This window comes from Lycorma delicatula, chromosome 8, assembly GCF_047948215.1.
Source record: "Lycorma delicatula isolate Av1 chromosome 8, ASM4794821v1, whole genome shotgun sequence".
NCBI lineage: Eukaryota > Metazoa > Arthropoda > Insecta > Hemiptera > Fulgoridae > Lycorma > Lycorma delicatula.
In genome coordinates, this window is record NC_134462.1 from 23217863 (window position 1) to 23241026 (window position 23164).

Below are 23164 nucleotides of genomic sequence, written 5' to 3' on the forward strand. Positions count from 1 at the left end.
CAGTATGTGAACTTCTGAACAAGCAGCTAAGGAAGATCAATTTTTTGTATTTGGAACATAATAATTAGTAGAGTGGAAACGTTAATATTTAGAAAACGGATGTATAAAACAATGTAGCTGTTCAGCCGTTTCCATAAAGCCCGTCTGGATCCCCACTGTGTTCATTATCCTTATACTTGCGTGAATAATAGTGATAAATAAAATTAAAGCCTGTTACATTTATAAAAAACTATCAATATTTCAATTTTAATAATTTGGTCAACACAGAACTCGAAACTTTGAGTGATCTGAAGTCTACGGGTTTCATATTAGTCGACCTCCATAATAAATAAAAATAGTAGTTATAACTGGTTACCTGTCCTTCGTACGAGTAAGAAATATTTTTCACAGTTCTTAACGATACCCGACAAATACCACAAAAAGATGACGTACTTCGTTTTTTTTTTTTAAATTTATTTTACCTATTTTTTAAATATTTTTTAACTTTTTGGGTAAATCTGTCCACGACATAATCTAAAGAACGGATTTGTATGCAATATTTACAGTTTTCTGTTGGACTGTACTTATATAGATTGTTTCCACAGAAGTCACTGGAGCAAGCCACATACTGTTACCATACGAGAAATAATGACTCTCAAATTGTAGACCAGCCACTTGAAGCATCTTCCCTTGTGACTTATTTATAGTCATTGAAAAAGAATTGTAGGGCCTTGAAAGTAAAGGTTAAGTCTAAAGGAATGTATGCTGTACACCGTCGTACATTTAAAGCTACTTTTCTCTATAATCGAAGAGATATTGAAAAATACCTTTTTTTATAGAAAATTTAATTTCAAATACTGCAAGTGGTTTCTAAATTCGATTTGACCAACATTTTGGCCATACTAATGTTCAATATCGGTAAGGAACAAAGTCCAGTTGTTACCACAAGTGATTAAAAATGGCCACCGTCATAAAACGATGAAACATTTCATAACGGCAATACAAAAATCTTTTCAGTAATAAAATCTATCTTCATGTAAATTTTCAGCTCAATCGGTTGAGTAGTTTTTGTGTGAAAGATTCACAGAAATCACTCTCTTTTTCTGTTTAGCCTCCGGAACCACCGTAAGTATTGCTTAGAGGATGATATGTATGAATGTAAATGAAGTGTAGAGTCTCAGGTCGACCATTCTTGAGATGTGTAGTTAATTGAAACCCAACCACCAAAGAACACCGGAATCACTAGATTTATATATATATATATATATATATATAAGATAAAAACTGTGATATGGAGAAAGTAAAATGGAAACATATATATATATATTTTTTTTCTTTTTTCTCACTTGATTAAAGAATAAAGAGGATTTGGAAAGGAAGAAATATACCAAAAAAATGTTCGTCTTTTTAGCTTATAGCTCCAAAATATAAAATAACTAAAAAAAGCCATTATTTTTAGTTAAAATCAAATTAAAAAACAGTATTATTGACTAGTAAGTATAGTATATATAGTAGCAGTAAGTATTTGGATTATCAGTCAGCCAATCCGTAAAGGCTTCCGTTCGACATCAATTCTAAACATAGCTATTTTGTTTTTATCTACATTCAAGCCTTAATCTTCTCCAAATCAATCGATTTGGATGATTTTTAATTTTTCTTAAACGAAACGGCTCCGATAGTCCCATTGTCATTTATTTCAGGTAAAATCCGGTTAATTGTTCCAGGAGATCTTAAAAGTAATTTTTTCCCGTCCGAATGAACAGTTGCCACCTTCTTCGCATCTAGTTTTTCAATTTTTATCGACGGAATTTCGAAAGTCACTGATGTTCGTTCCGATTTCCAATTTTCCAAATTGATCTATGGACTAACTGTTCCTTTTTCGTAAATTTATGATATATCTTTGAAACTTTGTCAGTTTATCTTCTTATACTTCTTGCTTCTTATACTGTGCTACTGTTCTCCTTCTTCGAATAGAAAAACTACGTCGGTAAAGAAATCGGCGTACCCGGTTAAGACTATTTTTAAAATCATCCCTACTGATATATAATTCTGGCTATTTAAAGGGCTTTCTCACTGATGCATTTCTGTAGGAATCGCGAATCGAAACCAACGAACATTCCATACATGCAATGAAAGTTCTTTTATTTCTGAATATTTGGAATTTTTTCACGGAAATGCTCTCTTGTTTTTATTGGCTATGAGAAATACTGCTTGCTTTAATATTGATGAAGCCCTGAAAACTGTGAATTCTCGATTACAAGAAGCTACATGTCCTGACCCCCGTAGGAAAAGACAAGATCGCCTTGTGACGATTCCAATCGTCAAACCACACTCCGTTCCTAGTTCTGAGGAATATCACTCTTACCTGATAACGCAACATAGTTTGACCTGTTTCAGGATGACATCGGTGTAAATGCCTCGGCAGATGTTTCCATCAATGTATTTACACCAGCTACTATCGCCTTCGTATGGCCTCTTCCAACCACTACCACCTACCAAACATACAACCTTCAACTATCAAATTAACCGATTCGCGGAATCGTGATCTCCGCGCTTTCCACTAACACCTAAGGTTTCACGCAAAAACTCTTCCTACATCTAACTTCAATTAGACTATGCTGCACTAAGCTACAAATCGTTAATATAACGAGCGGTATTTATTATCGGACGGTTATTTCTTCTTCAAAGCGGAAAAGTCGCGATTCTAGAACTGCACAGGCCAACGTAGGAAAGTTTTGAAATGATTTAGTTTTTAATTAACTCCACTCTTAACCTTTTATCAATTTAAAAAACGGGTTCAATTTTTAAACTTATGATGTAAAATTGTTTATTAATGCGAAAAAGTTATTTCCATATTTCAACAAAATATGGAGGTAACAATTTTTTTTAAAGATCCGGCGACAGTAAAATATTAGGCAAATAACCTGAAATTTAATGAGGGTCGAAATAAGGAATCCATCTTTTAATATAAGTAAACCGCCCATTCTAATAGAAATTTGTTTTTGAAAATGTAGATGGCGAAAGTAGCGTATACAAAAAAAAAATGATCCCAAAAATCGTGTATCCCGTAGTTTTCCTCGAGAATATAAATGTCATGTTTATCATTGCTTGATTAAGTTCTTTATGAAGTAATGTAGAAAAAGACAAACTTTGGTTGATTGTATATTGCATTTTTTTTTTTTTACTTTGGCTTATTAAGAAAGAAATTAATGCACTCAAAATTCAGGTGCATCTTTTTCATATGCCAGACTACTGTCATTCTAATGAATAATATGATAATACTATTCATTAGGTTTACTCAAAGTAGTGATGATGAAATACGCATAATTCTTGAAAAAAATTTACTAGATTGAGAAACTTTTATCACCAAATTATTGTTTAAAATTATAAAATCATTAATTGTATGAATATTAATTAATACAAAGAATAATTAAATTATTTTCCAGCAGAAATATTATATTTCCAAACGATTTGTAAATTTATTTGATAAATATTAAAATTAATTTATTAAATGCTAATTAAATAATAACATTATTTTAAAATAATAAATAAGCTATTTAATATTTAAATATCCCATCCCCCCAGATGTTGTATTATTAGCGACCTCGAACAAGTTGATAATTAATTACGGATAGTATAATACTAGCACGTGTTATACAAGATAATAAAACCAGTGTCTTGTATTAACTTTAATAGCAATTTATAGGTGTAAAAATTAAAATGCGTAAAGCGAAAAAATAATAACACAATACTGAATCGAATAATTAGTTGTAATTATATTACGATGATAATTTATACCGGTATAACATCATTACTATATCTTAACAAGTAATATATACTTTCCCTCTCATCTTTCTTCTTTTCACTTCATTTTATATTTAGCATGAATTCCTTTCCGTCACGTCAAGTTGTTATCAAGAATTTTAGATCTTATTACAAAAAAAGAACGTATTTCCTGGTACAATTCTGCTATTATAATATTTCATTCAGAACAACTTTATCATAATTATGGGGGAAAAACAATATACAATTTACTTCGCAGTAAGTTCATAATTAGTTAACATAAAAACCAGTTTGTAGTTGTAGAGCGAGTATAAAATGTCTTTGTTAACCGATTGTTCTAGATCAGTCGATCGTAAATTTATCTGCAATCAAGAAATAATAACTTTGGTAATTCAATAGCTCTTTGCAACAAAGATATAAGAACAGCTGAACAGATATCATTATTGGAGCAGCTCTAATAAAACTTGTTAAAAGCATTTCTAATGAATGACTTAAGATGAAAATAAAAATTCGTTGCCGGTTTTCCTAGATTCGTCAAAAGTTTTTGACCACGGTTCTCTAGCTAATTATGCTAACAAAAGTGAAATCTGTGGGGTATCGCACTTGAAAAAACTTTCTTAGAGATAGCTTTTAGCCATCATACTTAGCAATCCGATGAAAAAGCACCGTCCATAAGCCACATATTATCTCCAGTTTTATCTAATGTATGTGTAAATAAATTATTAAAATTGTGAAATTTTGTAATTTACTCATAGTCATCGAATTAATATTTTATATCAACCTAGGGAAAATGTATATAGATCGGTTGAATAAGAGATTCGGAGGTGATAACGAGCATAAAGGAGATCTATTAACATTAAACTTAATAAAGATTATTAAATAAATCCCACTTTGCCCAAGTTTAAAAAGAGTATTTATACTGAATTAAAATGCCTTGCCTCCTTTTCAACTAATAACTACTCCTACAGAAAGAGTTACTAAATATTTAGGTGCCATTATAAATAGCAGACTCAAGGGGAGATGCGTACCATATAAATATAATCAAGGAATAATGTTAACAAGTAAATATATGTAAAGAAAAACTTAATTTTATTTCGGTAAACATTCAGTGTTTTTGTATATGTACTAGCAGACCCGTCAATGCTTCGCTATTGCTAAATTTGAGTATGTGTATATAAATATATGTAGATTAAATGAACACAATTGAAAGTTGATAAAATATTTAAAAAATGAACATTACGGAACTTCACAAAATTTAACCTTTCACTTTTGTAAAAGTTAGAATGTAAATAAATCCAACTGTCAAAACAGTACTACCTATCGGATTAATTCAACTAACTACTCTGTAAACACAGTTCAAAATAGCAATAACTTTCTTTCTACTGATCACAACTAGGATTTCAATAGCTTTAAACCTTCCCCGGACAATGCGAACCTTTTTTCAAAACCTCGCGCGTAAATCGGTCCAATAGTTGTATAGTCTATGGCGGACACATATACAAACTTGCCTTTTATGTATATATATATATATATATATATATATATATATAGAAGAAAGTCTGTTTTAAATTTTTTTGTTTGTTTCGTAAATATCTAAACATCGGCGCCTCCTAACGGGTATAATTTTTGTAAAAATATTTATTTTCATGTAACATATATATATATATATATATATATATATATATACACATATGCACATATGTACATATGTATATATATATATACACATACGAGTATATATAATGAATATGATCCCAATCGGACCATAAATACAATTTTTCGAAATATTTCGACCCCAGCACCACCTAGCGGGTCCAAACTAATTCAGAAACCTTCGCGGGCGTGCGTACTACAATTCATCAAAATTTCATCGCAATCGGATGAATGGTATAGATACGAATACGGACGAACAAACATTCATTATTTTATATATATATATATATATATATATATATATATATATATATATATATATATATATACTAGCGGATCTGACAGACGTTCTCTTGACGCGGCATTATTCTGTAATAAATGCACACACATAAATATAAGTAACTTAATTAAGTTAAAATTAGCAGGAATGTGTTCTAAATTTCATTAAAATGACTATTAGTATGATATTATCAGTTGGTGATTGTTGTATTATTGTAATGGGTTTATTGATGAAATATTGACATGTCCGATGAAAATTGAATTAAAAAATCGAAACGTAGTAAAATTAATAATTAGTGTAATTAATAAATTTTCATCCACATTACTACTAATTTTCACTTAACATCATTCTAAAAAAGTACATCCTACATATTTGTTTTTATTTATTAATTTTCATGTTTCATAACCATGTAACAAATTAATTAATCAATTAATAAAAAAATTAAACCACTGTAAAAAAGCACCGTAGTTAAAATTTTAGTAGAAATTTTTATCATTTTTATCATTCTTTATTTTAACATCTATTTTACCAAATTTTAGACAATAGTAAATTAAAAATAATTTTAGAAAACTTTTTATAAAATTAATCAGCTAAAACATTATAAATTCAATTTTTTAAATATACTTTAAACTATAATTATTATAAGTAAATTTTATAATTTATTTTACAGAGTTAGATTTTTATTCTCAGAGCCGTTCAATACTTCATAAGTTCCATAGAATCAAATGAGAACTGACAATTTAAATTTGTAGGTTCAGTTGACTGTAATTGAATGCACGTGTATACATCATTAAAATTCATGAAAAATCATGTTAAATACTCACTTCAATACTGCACCTTACAAATTTGCACAATGTACATTTTTTAATTAAACTTTTAAAACGTTATTTCAATAAATAATAATATAATATAATATTCTCAATAAGCGCGCAATTCTACCAGACTCGGCAATGCTTCGCTATTGCTAAATCTGAGTATACATACAAATTAAACGACAACAATTGAAAGTTTCATACAACGTTAAAAAACTGAACATTAGCAATTTAACAAAATTTAACCTTTCACTTTATAAAAGTCAGAATGTAAATAAATCCAAATGGCAAAACAACAGCACTACCTATCGGATTTAATTCACACCACTCTCTAATCACAGTATTCGGTGGAAAATAATTTTTTATCGAAAAGTATTGTGGCTGCAAAATCATTACAATTAATACTGAACATTAAGAAACTTACAAAACATTACGGAACCTTATAAAATTTCGCCTTTAACTTATTAAAATTCAGAATGTAAATAAATCCAATTGTAGAACAGCACTACCTATCGGATTTAATTCAAACTATTCTCTAAATACGAATTTTAATGTAAGAACAACACTAAGCTAACTGATATGCGAAAAAGCAACAAAATAAAAAAATTCCTAGAATCCGATCGCAGCACCAACTAATTGGATTTGACCGATAAAACAAAAATTAAAAAAACTTCTAAAACGCGATCGCAGCTCTGCGTACCAGACCCAATTGTGAACCTTAACCATCCCAAGATCAACAACACATAAATAAATTAAAAAAACATTTTCACTTCAATACTGTACCTTACAAATTTGCACAATGTATATTTTTTAATTACACTTTAAAACGTTATTTCAATAAATAATAATATAATATTTCTCAATACGCGCACAATTCTAAACGCGATCGCAGTGCTGCCTACTTGTTACTTAATCAGTTGTGATTTTGTTTACATTGGCAACGGCCATACGGGCTCTTTGTGATTGGTCGTTGTGTTTGACAGCGGCCATCTTGCATTGATTTTCCATTGTTTACATTTCCATCGGATTTATTAGCCTCTTATTTATTAAAAAACTATTTTCTCGCGATTTTTTGTAACACAATAATAACACAAAATTACGAAATATTTTTCTCAATTTGATCGCAGCACCAACTGTCGGGACAAATTAAAATAAAAATAGAATATTATTGAATATTCGATACTGGGATGGTATCGCAGTCTGCCGGATCCAATGTAAAACATTACAAAATCAATAACTACTTATAAATAAAAAATTAATTAAAAAAACATTTTCCAGTGGACCATATTGTGAATCTAAATCATTCTCGAATCCCCTTGAACACACACAAAAAATTTTATCAAAATCGGTCCAGCCGTTTAGGAGTTCAGTGACATACATACGCACACAAGAAATATATATATAAAGATATATAAGACTAGCTGACCCGGAAATGCTTCGCTATTGCTACATTTCAGTATATATATATATATATATATATATATATAAAAAATGAAAGTTTGATAATACATTAAAAAACTCAACTTTATGGAACATCACAAAATTTAACCTTCCCTTTTTTCCCCTCTTTCAATCTTCACCTCTTCCCTGTTTCCTTCTTCCCTTATTCGCAAAAATATTTCTTTTCACGTAACTAACATATATTCTGAATTTGAACCAAATCAGACCATAAGTACCAGTAATCGGAAACCATCACCAGCCAATACATGCGACTCTCTGCGAAGAGAAAGTATTACACCCTAAAAAAATTAGGACCCACCAGATGCATTTTTTGCTATACCGAATGATAGTAGCACCAAAAGGCCTTTCGTGAACAGATTGAAGTGTAATCGCGTCGGGAGAAGATTGCAAAAACTTAGCTTATTTTTCCAAGAATAACCCCAGTAATATTTTATCAAATTCACGATCTAAAAAAGGATAGAAACGCAATCCCAAACTCTGTCCATCTTTAAAAACAATTTAAATAAAATATATCACCGCCCAGAAAAAGTAAATACTCGTCAGTTAAATAAAAAATGCAATAGCAAGGGACAGATCTATTTCCCTTTCTGGAAACGGCTGTGTGAGATTAGGGACAAATGTCTAGACTTAATAATAAAAAGTAAGATTTTTTTTAGAAAAGCTTTCTTTTTTTCATTTTATGCCAAAATATTAAGTTTTTTTTTTTTTTTTGTAAAAATATCATTAACATGTTAACATTTTGTTTTATTTCAGAGAAAAATTTATAATTCACGTACCAATAAAATACCATACTGTTCATCATTACGTACTTAAAAAGATACCGATTATTCATCACATAGATCACCATGATTATCATCATCATCACCATCACATTCATCCCGAACATGATTTCCATCATCATGATCATGATTTCCACCATGACTACCATCATGATTACCACGACGAACATTATTAAAAATATCGGTAAGTATTTGACAGGATTATATAGAGTAGATTCTCATTTAGATTATACACAATCATTCAAAAATAAATAATATATTAAAAAATGATTATATACGGTAAGCAACTTAAAATCGAACCGAGCCAGCTTGAACTGAAGGTTAAGTGTCACCGTTAACGCTGATTCCATATGTTGTTGTTCTCGTCTATTGACAGTTGTAAACTTTTCAGGTTTCAGTGAAGTATAGTTACGTTCTTTGCAATTTTTTTTTTTTTTAAATACCTTATTCGATCGAGGAAAGGGTAGCTGAAGTGGGAAAGTTTATTCGCGTTCTGGATATTCTCAAGAAACGTCTCAAATATTCAAGGAGAAATTCCCGAATGCCAGTATCTCAGTAAAGAGTAGCATAAATGATTCGTTAAAAATAGCTTATAACTGGGTAGATTAAAAAAACCCATAACGAAATAGACGATCTTCTAATAGGATTCCAGAGACCACAGCCGATATTCAGATAAGTATTTCTTAGATTTTTTGAAAAAAATTATATCAAAATATAGCGGTGTAAATTCTTGCCGTAAGATTCTTCATGAGGTAAATTTAAAACCGCGTATAGACTGTGCAACAAGTAAAGAGAACAGATAAACCGAAATGTCATAATTATTGCTATTGGCTACTCATAAACATATTCGATGAACATATATACCAGTTTCTGTACATATTAGCAAGGGACGGTTTGATTTATCTGGGCATGTAAATTTGCACAACACCAAGTATCGAATGACTGAAAATCCTCACTGGATGTTTGAGCAGCCACTTCACGATGATAAAATCATTGTAAGGTGTGTGTTTCTGTTAATTCTATAGCGAGACCGATATTTTCTGACCGCACTATCAACACAGAAGTTTACTTTATAGTTTACGAAGAATTCTACGATCAGTTAACAGATCATGAAAAAATAATACATCTTCCAATACGATACGTCAAACGATTAACTGGCACGCGTTTATGCGTTACTTATATAAAGAACTATCAGTACCGAATTAACTAATAGACAATTAGATAAATTTCTACGGTCCGTAATTCGGAGAGGACCGGTACTGATGTACAGGAAAAAAATTAATTTTTTTATTTTATCTTTAATACAGAATATTTTATAATTATTATTATTAAATATTACAAATGCCATCATAATAATTGACAAAGTAATAAAATCGGTCACTGATGAATCCAAGGGGAAGCCGTACACCTCCTAGGACATTAACGTGGTGAGTTAAAATATTAAAAATAAGTAATACCTCTAAAATTTAAAAAAAAACCTAAAATTAACTTTTTTCTTTTTAAAAAATCTAATCTGGATAACATATGACTCATTTTGTTCGCCTATTAAATTGTTTTACACATTTTTTTAAAATGTACATAAAATTTTATTTCATTAATAACTTCGGATATTTTAAAAAATTTTTATTTTTATTATTATTATTGAATTGCTGTTATTCATCGTAATTTTTTTTACAATGAGGGGTTTTACAATAAATCAATATATTGATTTAGGGGAGGAGATGAACTCTGACTGGAACCGATGTGCCTTCCCCTAAGATCCATATATTTCATTAATTAAAATTTTATTTGGCTATATCTCTGAAACCAATGAAAATAAGTACTATTTATGATTATGATATATATTGAAAAGCTCTCGATGAGGGCTTATTACTGTAGTTAAGAAAAAGTCCAAAATCCAATTTCTTTTGAATTTTGGGCTTTATTGGACACTATTGGTCAGACCGATTGTAATCAAAAGGGGAAGTCCACAACTAGATGTTACAGCAGTCATAAATCCAAAATTTCATCATCCTACGCCCAATCGTTTTTGAGTTATGTGAGATACGTACGTACGTACGTACGTACACACATACATACGTACGTGACAACAGACGTCACGCCGAAACTAGTAAAAATGGATATTTCCGTTGAAATCTAGAAACAGAATTTTTCGCGATCACAATATTTCCTTTAATTCGCACAAGTAATAAAAAATACCAGAAGGCGGTCTTTTTTTCTGACGCCGAAAGGGGAAATTCCCGCCCATCCTTCAATTTTTATTTGAAGTTTTCCGCAACTTTTATAAATGGGGCCGCAAATTAGAATTTTTTCAACAACCCGGTAGAGGCTTAATCCGGTACTGTAAACTGTCAGCAGTAGGCGGTGGCCTTCTCTTTTCCCAGATTTGTTTAGGTGCGATTTTTTCTTTCGGGGCTATTTGAAGGATAAAGTTTATGAATCGAATCCCCACACTATCGATGAATTGAAGGCAAATATTAAACAAAAGATCAGGACATTGACAAAAACGTTTCGCGTCGGATGACTCAAAAACCCTTGCATCGGTACGCAGGGCACTCAAGTCGAACATATTATGTAAAAATATTATTGATTGTAAACTTTTGCTAATGTAAGAACAGAATTTAGTTTACTTACATTTATGTTTTCATAACTTCATTTCACTAAAAAATGTTGCAAATCGCAACTGTGTTTAGTCTGCAGCAGTTCGATTTTAAGTTGCTCAACCGGTACATAAAAATATCCTTTTAACATACAAAAGATATCCTTGATTTAAAACTTAATAGTTCTTGCTAACTGTTTTTTTTCGCTCCGTTCAACACAGCTAACGAAAAATCAGTAAATTCAATTAAAAAAACTAATTATATTTCTGTTAATATCCAGTTTACTGGATCTTTATTACATATAAAAAAACGTAATAATTCACTGCATTATTCACGCCGTACGATTCGTACGGAACGTCCATGTTGGCCGCGTGCGTTAGACGCACGCCGTGCAGTTTGATACCGGTCTTAACGCTGGCGTCAAACTGCACTTCAGAAATACAAAAATTTTTAATACCGTACCCCAGCTTGGTGTTATACGACTTGAGCGGGGGATACGAACGTACAGGTTTTAAAACACAAACCTGCAACCTGTATTCATACAATAAAGGTTGGGCCGTACCCGCATTGGTTATAGGAAAGATCCTTCATCACCTGAGTGACCGAGTTGAGTAGTAATTTTTTTTTTTTTTTTAATGCAGAAATGAACAGATGTAAGACCTTTAACGAGAATCAAACCTCGTCCTGTTGAATAAGAATTTAATTGTGATCAATGCACCTACTGATCATCCAGTATATCGTTAATACAAATTTTAGAAAAATTTGAATCGATTTAATATAAAAAAATTAAAATTACTTAATAAAAAAATAATCTAACAACATACAAAAAGAACGAAAGAAAATAAATTTATACCTGAAAAAACTGACTTATTTTAGGTTTACTGAAAGAACATTTTAGGTTTATTTTGTTTCGTTCTGAGGGTAGGAAATATTTCTTTGCAAAAACTTAGTTTTTTTTAAAATCTAATTTCAATAATTTGTTTTACTGCTGTGTAAAACAATAATAAACCGTGGAAAACTTTACATAACATTTTAACCGTTAAACACATAATAATAAAATTTAACAATTGCTCCTACATTACACTAATCTATTTTGAGTTATAAACCAATATACCCTTAACCTTCACGGGAGGGGAAACTCAAAAATATTAAATTGAAATAAAAAAGTTGTGATATATAATTTTAAGGAATGTTGAAAAATAAAAATTAGTCGGAAAAACATCGGAATATCGTAATCTTAATCAAATTTGCAGCCATTTAATATTGTTCACACCTTGTTTCCAAAATGACTAAGGCCCAAGTAGTGGTCTAATACCAAAACTTGATCGTTTTGAGGTAGGAACAGCGGCTAAATTTTTTATTTATTTTTGTACTGTTTCACTGCCGAGCAATTTTTAAGAGATACTTTTGAAATTAGCTGTGAAAAATATTAAACAGCTCCATTTTTGGTTACAGTTGTAATAGGACTTTTTTTACATCAAAAGTTTAATTTTTTAATGTCCTTTAAAATGATATTTCAAAATATTATTCTTCTGATTAAAAATTTTTGAGTTGCCCTTTACAGGGGCTTAGGGGTGTAATGGTTTTCAATCGAAAATTAGAATTTGAGGTGATCATTTGCTTAATTTAATTTTGGTATGTTTTAACTGTTAAAAAGTTATTTATGTTCCCAAAAATACATTAACATTCGATATATATATAATTAAAAGGGCTAGGTAGAAGACGATTGTATTATATGTATATATACTCGTAAATTCAATTTAAATCATTCCAAGAGTTCTGAAGCTGCTGTGCAACAACTCAAAGAAAGCTTTGCGAGTAGCCCGAAGAAATCAACTCGACGTGCGTCAGATAAGACTGGCATTCCAGAAACGACTATTCGCGCAAATTACGTAAACGATTGCACTTGAAGCCATACAAACTAACCGTGGTTCAACACTTACAGATAACGACAAAGTTGCTCGGTTGCAATTTTGCGTGGAAGAGATGGATAGTATTGCAAAAAAACAATACATTTTTACTGAATGTAATTTTTAGTGATGAGTCAATGTTATACATCAGTGGTAGATAAACGTTCGTAACTGTCGAATATGGGGTAGCGAAACCCTCATGAAACTTTGCAGCACATTCGTGATAGATATCTTTAAGTCACTTATTTGTGCCCTAAGCAAACAAAGACCGTACCGTTCTTCTTACAGGAGATAACCGTAAATGGTATCGTTTATCTGGACAGGCTTCAAAATTTAATAATTCCTTAGTTAGATGATGATGATCAAGATGTTTACCATAACTATCAGCAAGATGGGGCACCACTTCAATACCCCTAGAAGTCCGAGATTTCTTGATAGTCGATTCCAAGGTCGGTGATTGATCGTGAAGGTCCAATTACATGGGACACCTCGCTCTCCAGATTTGACCCCGCTAGATTTTTTTTTTTGTAGGGTTTCATTAAAGATCGGTTTTACGCCTTTGCCTACTGATCTTGCTGAGTTATGACTTCGAATTAACGCCGCAGCTGCATAAATGTAACGCCCGACTTACTGGCTAGAAACTGGAATAAAATCGACTTCAGGTGGGATATAAGTCGCATTACAAATGGAAGCTAAATCGAACCATAGTGAATGTTGGGTGTCAAACTTTATTTTTTTTTTCTATGAAATGAGACCTCAACCGAATCTGTAAGTTATGTCAATAAAGTTTTATATAAATATAATTTTTTTTTAAACTAAAAGTTTTTAAATTTAAAATTTTTTAAATTTAAAGGTTTTTTTAATAATTTTTTTTTTAAGTTGCCAAGTCCTTTTTGAATCATCCGCTGTGTGTGTGTGTGTATATATATATATATATATATATATATATATATATATATCAATGATTATTGCAGACAATTAAACAAATTAAATAAATATATAGATAATTTAATAATAACAAAATTAAAAAAACTCACACCGTGAAAAAATCTAGCAAGTTTCACTTTATAAAAATGTTTTTGTACACCATAATATATTATCAGTAGGAAAAACTGGAGTCCTTATGCAGAAAAGAACTTATGTATCCAGCAAAGAACTGTCACCATCATTCGTTCATTATATTTTATCATTCGTTATGAAATTTCATTAAAAATAGTAATAATTTTACTTTTATTAGGGGTTAAGGTAAATAAATAATTTTTCATTAAAAAACGGGGATTAAGAAAGTGCATTTAAAAATCAATTACTAAAAAGATAGAAAACAAGACAAAATATGTAGAATTAATTTATTTTCGTTTTTACTTCTTTGAAAAGTCCTGCGCAATAAGTTAACTGCCCTGATCTATCCTGACGGGTAATCGTCCTTTTTTACCAGTCACTCTTTATTTTCATTTTTCCATTATCGGATCTACGGGTATAGATTTGACCCTTCATACCGAGGATACCAGAATAACTGAAACGACCTGTTCGAGGAGGAAATCTCCTGAAGATAAATCCAGGAACTCTTTATTTTATCCGCCGGCAACATAATAATCCTAATGGCTGAAATCCCCAACTGTTAAATTCGGAACTCCTCATCCTACCTTCCGACAACTTAGTATCTAATCCAAGAAATGTAAATTTATAATAAGCATAAATTTATGGCTATAATTATGTAAATATAACGGATATACAAAATACAACGATAACAGATTACCATCTAACATTAAAGGTTAAATTTTATCGAGATGAAACTATTTCGAATTTAATTAATATATTTTAGAAATTTTGAAGATAAAATGAATAAAAGACATCATGCTTGATAGATGACTTAACTTAAAGCATTATTTGGCTACTATTCTTAATCTTTTTTATTGGACACGCCAACTATAAAATGGATGAAAGACACATGTTTTCAATTCAACTTCAATTAATTTATTAGAACTTCGTTTTGAACTTTCACTATAATAAAAAAATTTATAAAAAAAAAAAAATAAATAAATAGTAAAACATATGAAAAGTGAGCTCTTTTTAACAACTAAAAAAAAATTTCACTAGTAAATATACATTATATTTATTAACATTTAAATAATAAAGATGAGAAAACAGACATTACAAAAATGATTCACGCGAAATAAATGTAAAAACGTTAGGTTACGGTATGCATGCAAGTGTAACATGCGTACGATTGACACGTAAAATTTAGCGATCACGTTTTCCATTATTCAGTACCGTATTTCTTTCTTCCTTACATAGCCAACAATTTATTTTATTTTACTTTATCCAAAACATTTTTTATTCGAGCATAGAATTAATAATTATTATTCTACTATGATTAAAATGAAATCTGTTTATTTTCACTTGTTTCAGAATTCTTAAGACTTGATTCTCGTCTACTACAACAAAATATAAAAGAAAACTCGGTAATATATTGTTTGAAACACTCCAGTGCGTGTATGTGTTTTAATAATTCTAGGTTTTAACATATGAAAAAAGAGGAAAGAAAAGGAAAAGAAGTTCGTAAATGACATTACTAAAAAAAAAAGTAATAAAAATTAAGGAAGTATCTTGTCACTTTATTTAAAATACCGTATAATTATATATATATATATTTTTTTTTTATTACATGTAATAATTTTCCGCTCAGATTAGTTTAAAGCGAAAGTTACTCTTCAACCTTATCAGTAATAATAACCGTGAAAGTTGAACGATATTACAGTTTTAACTATTAATCACTGATTAATTAATAATTTCCTTCAACCAGTCCACGCGATGCGAACTATTTTCTTTTTACATCCTGTTTATTTTCGAAATAAAAAAACCAGAAAGGATAAAAAATTTTTTTTCCAACAGATACACATATAATAAATTTGAAAAAAAAAAACACAAAATCTGAAGGAAATTACAAAATTTCGAATAAAATCTCTAATTTTGAATTCGGAGGAAACTTTTATAAGACAAAATATTTATATTATATTAATAATATTTTATTTATATGGTAAACATATATACAAATGGCTGATTTAGTTGATTATTATTTTTAATAAAAATTTTTAATATATTATATTACTGATCTTTCAGTTCTATAATATATATATTATTAAATTATTAATTATTATATTAATAAATATTCTATATGTATTATAATATATAGTAAACATAAATAATATTAAAAATTTATATATAATAAACATTTTTTATTAAAAAATAATAACTAAATCAGCCATCTAAATCAGTTTATCAGTTATTTTCTACAACTGGCCTCAGAATGGATTCCCAATAGAAAATCCACCCGAGGTCAGTTGATGTAGAAGTAAAAAAAAAAAAAAAAAAAAAAACCAACGCCGGCAAGATCTTTTTTTTTGCAAATTATTTTATCAATTTTTCACTTTAAAATATTATAAAGCATATCCCGTTACTAAGCAAAAACTTATCATAATGTTTCTAACCTTATTTATTATTACCATCGTAAATTTGTATACATACTAAAATCATGTATATATAAATACAAATACAAATAAAAAATACAAAAATGGTTTTATTTAAAATATTAAAAAATGTTAATTAGCGTGAAAATATTGTTTTAAGTTAAGTAAAATACAAAATTAAATAGAATACTACTAAGTGCACTTTGCAAAAAAGACAATTCTGAAAGGATTTAAATCATAATAAAATATTTGGCATCTACATTTTAACCCAATCTCATAAAATTATATTTAATTATTTTTATTTGATTAAAGATTTACGATTTCAGTAATTAATAGATATGACAAATGTAATAAAAAAAAATGTTATCGAAATTTTTTGTTCCTAAATAATATTACACATCTTTCTTATCTTTAATTTACGCTAATATTTACGAAAATTTATCTATTCTTAGCTACCCATTCCATTAATGTTTATTTAAAGAGAATTTATTAAATTTAACTAAATATATGTGGCTGATGTTGGAGTAGTAAAGATTTCAATAAAAATTCCCAATTTATTTCAACTCAAATAAAAAAAATAGTCGATTTTATTTCTTAAAGTCCAGTAAGTAAAGAAGATTCTTGATTTTTACAGTTACGTCTTCTACGGAACATGCCTGCCTCATTTTATGAATTTAAGAATAAATGAACATGAAAAAGGAAACTGAAAATATATTTCTTAATTATGTTTGATAGTTTTTAAGGAAAAAATCCAAAAAAAAGCTTTTTTTTTAACTTTCAAAATTTTTAACTTTTAATAAACGGGTACGGAATATAAAAAAAAAATAATAAATGCTAATCTGTTTATTCTTATCAGTGGTGAGTAAAAGAAAAATCCAAAAATTAGTTTTCCAATCGCAGTAGCGTTAAAATATAACCTTATTTTATTAAATGGAAAACCAAACACTATTAAAGGTCTCCGTGACGGAAGAGGTAGCGTCTCGGCCTTTCATCAGCGGAGGTCCTGTGTTCGAATCCCGGTCAGGCATGATATTATTCATACGCTATATTTCCATAACCCACGCACAAGCTTCAAGCTTATGTGGCGATATCATCAAACAAAACGGATTCCAGGATTAATAGAAAGTAGAAAATCCATCTTTAACTATTTTAAGAATGGATTATAAAGAAATTTTTATTTTTGGTCGCTATGGAATAAATATACATTCATAGAAAATTTCGGGGTTGAATTAACAGATTTGAGAAATATTCTGGTTTTAAAGAAACATTTTTTTAACTTCATCTCCTCCCCTTTATAGATAAATGAAGAAAAATTATTCCCTTACCGGCAGCATATTACATAATAAAAAAAACTGAGCCAAGTTCAAAATGTCCAATCGTTCCGGTGTTTGAATTTACTATTCGTAAATCAATACATTAATTTATATTGCAGATCTGTTCGCACAATAATTACACGGGAAAATGATAAATCCTTAGTTCAGTTAACAAACTTATAATTATACTTTTACGCTAGCCTATCTTTTCTAGACCGTCTTAATATTTTTAATTACAAATAATATGTTTAAAAATCGTTAACTTTAATTTATTTTAAACGATCTTCACAAATACGCTACATTTAATGACGTTATATAAAATCGTTAACGTAACTATTCTTTCGCAAAAAGAAAATTACATAACCTAAATTACTAGTTCCTTTGAATCTTTCTATATTTTTATTACTTAACAGTTCTATAAATAATAAACTTTTTACGGTGTAATCAATAATAAGTATTTAATTTTTTTTTGGAACATGATTAAAATCTTTTGCAACTACTCCGCATAAATAATTTTAAAAGATTAACAAATCTTATAATTATTTACCGTACTATTTTAACTCAACTTATTCAGATCAACGTACACACTAGCATTGCTCAAGTTAAGTTAACTCAGAAAATTAGTGGCATTAAGTTATGTTTTTAGATTCATTAATGTAAGGTCTCGTTTGTAAATTTTCTAATTATTTTAATCGATATACATAATAAATTACTAAACAATAAATTTAATTTAATTTAATTTGTTTTTTCAAACAAATGATATTTTTTGTTTTATGTATATATATATTTTTTAATTCATAAGTATAAATTACTTTCTGATGCCAGAATATTAAATAGAATCACTATACCAATGGTGAAAATTTAATTTCGTAGTCTATTAATTAAAAGTATAAACCGGCAAAATCCAAAATGATTTATTTAAAATTGGGTTGCTGACATTAACTTAGTACGATTTTTATTTATAACCTAAAATATAAATGATCTATTTTGAAATGAATTTAATTTATAGAATACAAATATTTGAAGATGTAAGAATGTCAGATAAACTTAAACGGTATAGTTTTCGTAAAAAAAAAAAAATGTACTACTAAAAAATAAAGTTTTTTTCCGTCACTGGGCACTGTGACTAAAAATGGTTTTCGTGAATTGCTACTTTAAATTTTATTAATTTAACCGACTGTCAAAAAATAACTTCTTAAAAGAATTATTTGCAATTAAGAATATTTCAAACCGTTCTGCCTAAATCATTTTTCGCGCCACTTCTTTCAATTCGATACTGAATATTTCCGGTGATCCCATTTTGGGATTGAAAATTTCGTTCAAAATTATTCTCAGATGCTATATCATTTTTCGCAATCTTATGACCTAATTACGCACACTATTATTTTTCAACATTCGTAAAACATGCACAATTAAGTCTCCACTGAATAGGGGATATATATTCCAGTGAATGCGGGGTTTTAGAAAATAGGAACGATAAAATCCTTGCTAAATTTCTCTTACAGAAACGAAACCGACCGCTCGTACGGTATTCGACTGATAGTGACCTTGATTGGTAGTGATATGACTTATAAAACGAGACGTCGGTAAATGGTACACTGGTCGGTGTCAGATTCCGATAACCGGCTCTTACACTTCAAAAACAAGTAGCAGTCTCTCTGACGTCACAGCCATCTTCTATTTATGCTACGAACTCGGTTCTTTCATAGTTCAACATACTAATTTTTCAATGTATTGTTATTTCCTGTGATTTTTGTGTATGATTTTCTGGATTACTGCCCGTAAGGAAAAAATGATGAATTAAAAAAAATATATAACATATATATATATATATATATATATATATATATATATATACACTAGCGGACCCGACAGACGTTGTCCTGACAGGCATTATTCTGTAATAAATGCACACCCATAAATATAAGTAGCTTAATTAAGTTAAAATTAGCAGGAATGTGTTCTAAATTTCATTAAAATGACTAAGTATGATATTATCAGTTTGTGATTGTTGTATTATTGTAATGGGTTTATTGATTAATTATGTGTAGTATGGTTAATATTTATTTTCACTAAATATTGACATGTCCGATGAAAATTGAATTAAAAAATCGAAACGTCGTAAAATTAATAATTAGTGTAATTAATAAATTTTCATCCACATTACTACTAATTTTCACTTAACATCATTCTAAAAAAGTACCTCCTACATATTTTTTTATTTTATAAAAATTTTGATGTATCATAACCATGTAACAGCTTAATTAATCAATTAATAAAATAATTAAAGCACTGTAAAAAAGCAACGCAGTTAAAATTTTAGTAGAAAATTTTATCATTTTTCTCATTCTTTATTTTAACATCTATTTTACCAACTTTTAGATAATTGTAAATTAAAATAATTTTAGAAAACTTTTTATAAAATTAATCAGCTAAAACATTATAAATTCAATTTTTTAAATATACTTTAAACTATAATTATTATACGTAACTTTTATAATTTATATTACAGACTTAAATTTTTATTTTCAAAGAGCCGTTCAATACATAAGTTGCATAGAATCAAATGAGAACTGACAATTTAAATTTGTAGGTTAAGTTGATTGTTATTGAATGCACGTGTATACATCATTAAAATTCATGAAAAATCACGTAAAAAAATACACACTTCAATACTGCACCTTACAAATTTGCACAATGTACATTTTTTAATTAAACTTTAAAACGTTGTTTCAATAAATAATAATATAATATAATATTCTCAATAAGCGCGCAATTCTAGCAGACTCGGCAATGTTTCGCTTTTGCTAGATTTGAGTATACATATAGTTTAAATGAACACAATTGAAAGTTTCATAAAACCTTAAAAAAATGAACATTAGCAATTTAACAAAATTTAACCTTTCACTTTATAAAAGTCAGAATGTAAATAAATCCAAATGGCAAAACAACAGCACTACCTATCGGATTTAATTCACACCACTCTCTAATCCCAGTATTCGGTGGAAAATAATTTTTTAACAAAAAGTGTTGTTGCTGCAAAATCATTACAATTAATACTTAACATTAAGATACTTACAAAACATTACGGAACCTTATAAAATTTCACCTTTAACTTTATAAAATTAAAAATGTAAATAAATCCAATTGTCAGAACAGCACTACCTGTCGGATTTAATTCAAACTATTCTCTAAATACGAATTTTAATGTAAGAACAACACTAAGCTACGACGCAAGTAACTGATATGCGAAAACGCAACAAAATAAAAAAAATTCCTAGAATCCGATCGCAGCACCAACTACCGGGTTTGACCGATAAACCAAAAATTAAAAAAAAAAACTTCTAAAACGCGATCGCAGCTCTGCCTACCGGATCCACACGCTGCCTACCGGACCCAATTGTGAACCTCAACCTTCCCAAGATCAACAACACATAAATAAATTTAAAATACATTTTCACTTCAATACTGTACCTTACAAATTTGCACAATGTATATTTTTTAATTACACTTTAAAACGTTATTTCAATAAATAATAATATAATATTTCTCAATACGCGCACAATTATAAACGCGATCGCAGTGCTGCCTACTTGTTACTTAAGCAGTTGTAATTTCGTTTACATTGGCAACGGCCATATTATTTATTAAAAAACTGTTTTCTCGCGATTTTTTTTAACACAATAATAACACAAAATTACGAAATATTTTTCTCAATTTGATCGCAGCACCGTTTGTCGGGACAAACTAAAATTAAAATAGAATATTTTTGAACATTCGATACTGCGATGGTAGTGCAGTCTGCCGGATCCAATGTAAAACATTCCAAAATCAACAACTACTTAGAAATAAAAAAATAATTAAAAAAACATTTTCCAGTGGACCAAATTGTGAATCTAAATTATTCTCGAATCCTCTTGAACACACACACACACAAAATTTCATAAAAATCAGTCCAGCCGTTTAGGAGGAGTTCACTTTCATACACACGCACACAAGAAATATATATATATATATATATAAAGATTTTATCTTCTATAATATCAAATATTGTGTTATTATTTTTAAATAATAAAATTATTGTCATCATAATAATTGATAAAGTAATAAAATCGGATTAGTGCCAGCAGTGGATCTAAGGGGGACCTAAGGGGCCATGATCCCCTTGGAGGTTGTCATGGTGTATTTTTTTTTAAAGTGAAAAACAGTATTTTTTTTAAATCAAATAAAAATTCGAGAAGGTGGTTTTTTGTTTCTTTTTCTGATGCCGAAAAGGAATTTCCCAATTACCCTTCAATGTTTCTTTTAAGTTGTCCGCAACTTACGTAACTGGAAATGGGGCCCCAAATTTAAATTTTGGCTAGGATCCGCTAGAGACTTTATCCAGTACTTTACCATTCCATGCACCAATTTATGACGGGGCGAGATACCATAGAACCACAGAATTCTGAAAAACGCTACACGGAATCTACGTCTTTTGACAGCAATTTACTTTGTACAACCAGCTGCTGCAAAATAGTGTACCGTACAGCGGTGTCCCGACTGTTCTGAACATAACTGAAAGGATTAAATGAGAATTTAGCTAAGCCACTTTTAAATAAATCATTCAATATTTAAGGGTTCAAGTTCAAATATCTTAGTAGAATATATAAAAAAAATTTAACCCAGAATAATCGAAAACAATCGACACAATCATAAAAAAAATACTTATAAAAATTTATTTTTGTAAGACATTTATAAATGACAAAAAGAATTGAAACTATCAACGTACTCTTTTTAGAATATAAATAAAAGAAAGAATATAATAAATACTAATAAAGAAAATTACAATTTATTAAAATTAATTAAATGTTTTCCACGTATCACTTTTTTTTAGATTGTCCTTTTATAGAATTTCTTACATTTCCATAACTAAAAACTGCTAGTTATGATTTCAATTGATTTATTTTAATAAAAAGATTCGTTTTTAACAAGTACAGATCTCTGGCAAAAGTATTAAAATACAGAAAAAAACAATAAGTGAAAATATTCTTTGATTAATTTTTTAATAAATCTATCGGTAGAATGCGACTATATTTTTTATTCTTCTTTAAATAATAAATCTTGTAAAATTATGGATTTCGATTA

The 23164-nt window shown here is 29.0% G+C and overlaps 2 protein-coding genes across 2 annotated transcripts in view; one reads left to right on the top strand and one right to left on the bottom strand.

Annotated features, from left to right (window-relative positions):
* The window catches only part of LOC142329386 (uncharacterized), a 33810-nt gene extending 17681 nt beyond the window's left edge, over window positions 1-16129 (top strand). The window contains exons 3-4 of the mRNA XM_075373947.1: window positions 8722-8931; window positions 15667-16129. Of these exons, the coding sequence (XP_075230062.1) occupies window positions 8722-8923 (202 nt within the window). The 3' untranslated portion in view covers window positions 8924-8931; window positions 15667-16129. The remainder of the gene's footprint in view (window positions 1-8721; window positions 8932-15666) is intronic.
* LOC142329161 (uncharacterized) overlaps window positions 1-23164 on the bottom strand; it is a 488476-nt gene that overhangs the window by 350280 nt on the left and 115032 nt on the right. The gene's annotated exons all lie outside the window — the stretch shown is intronic.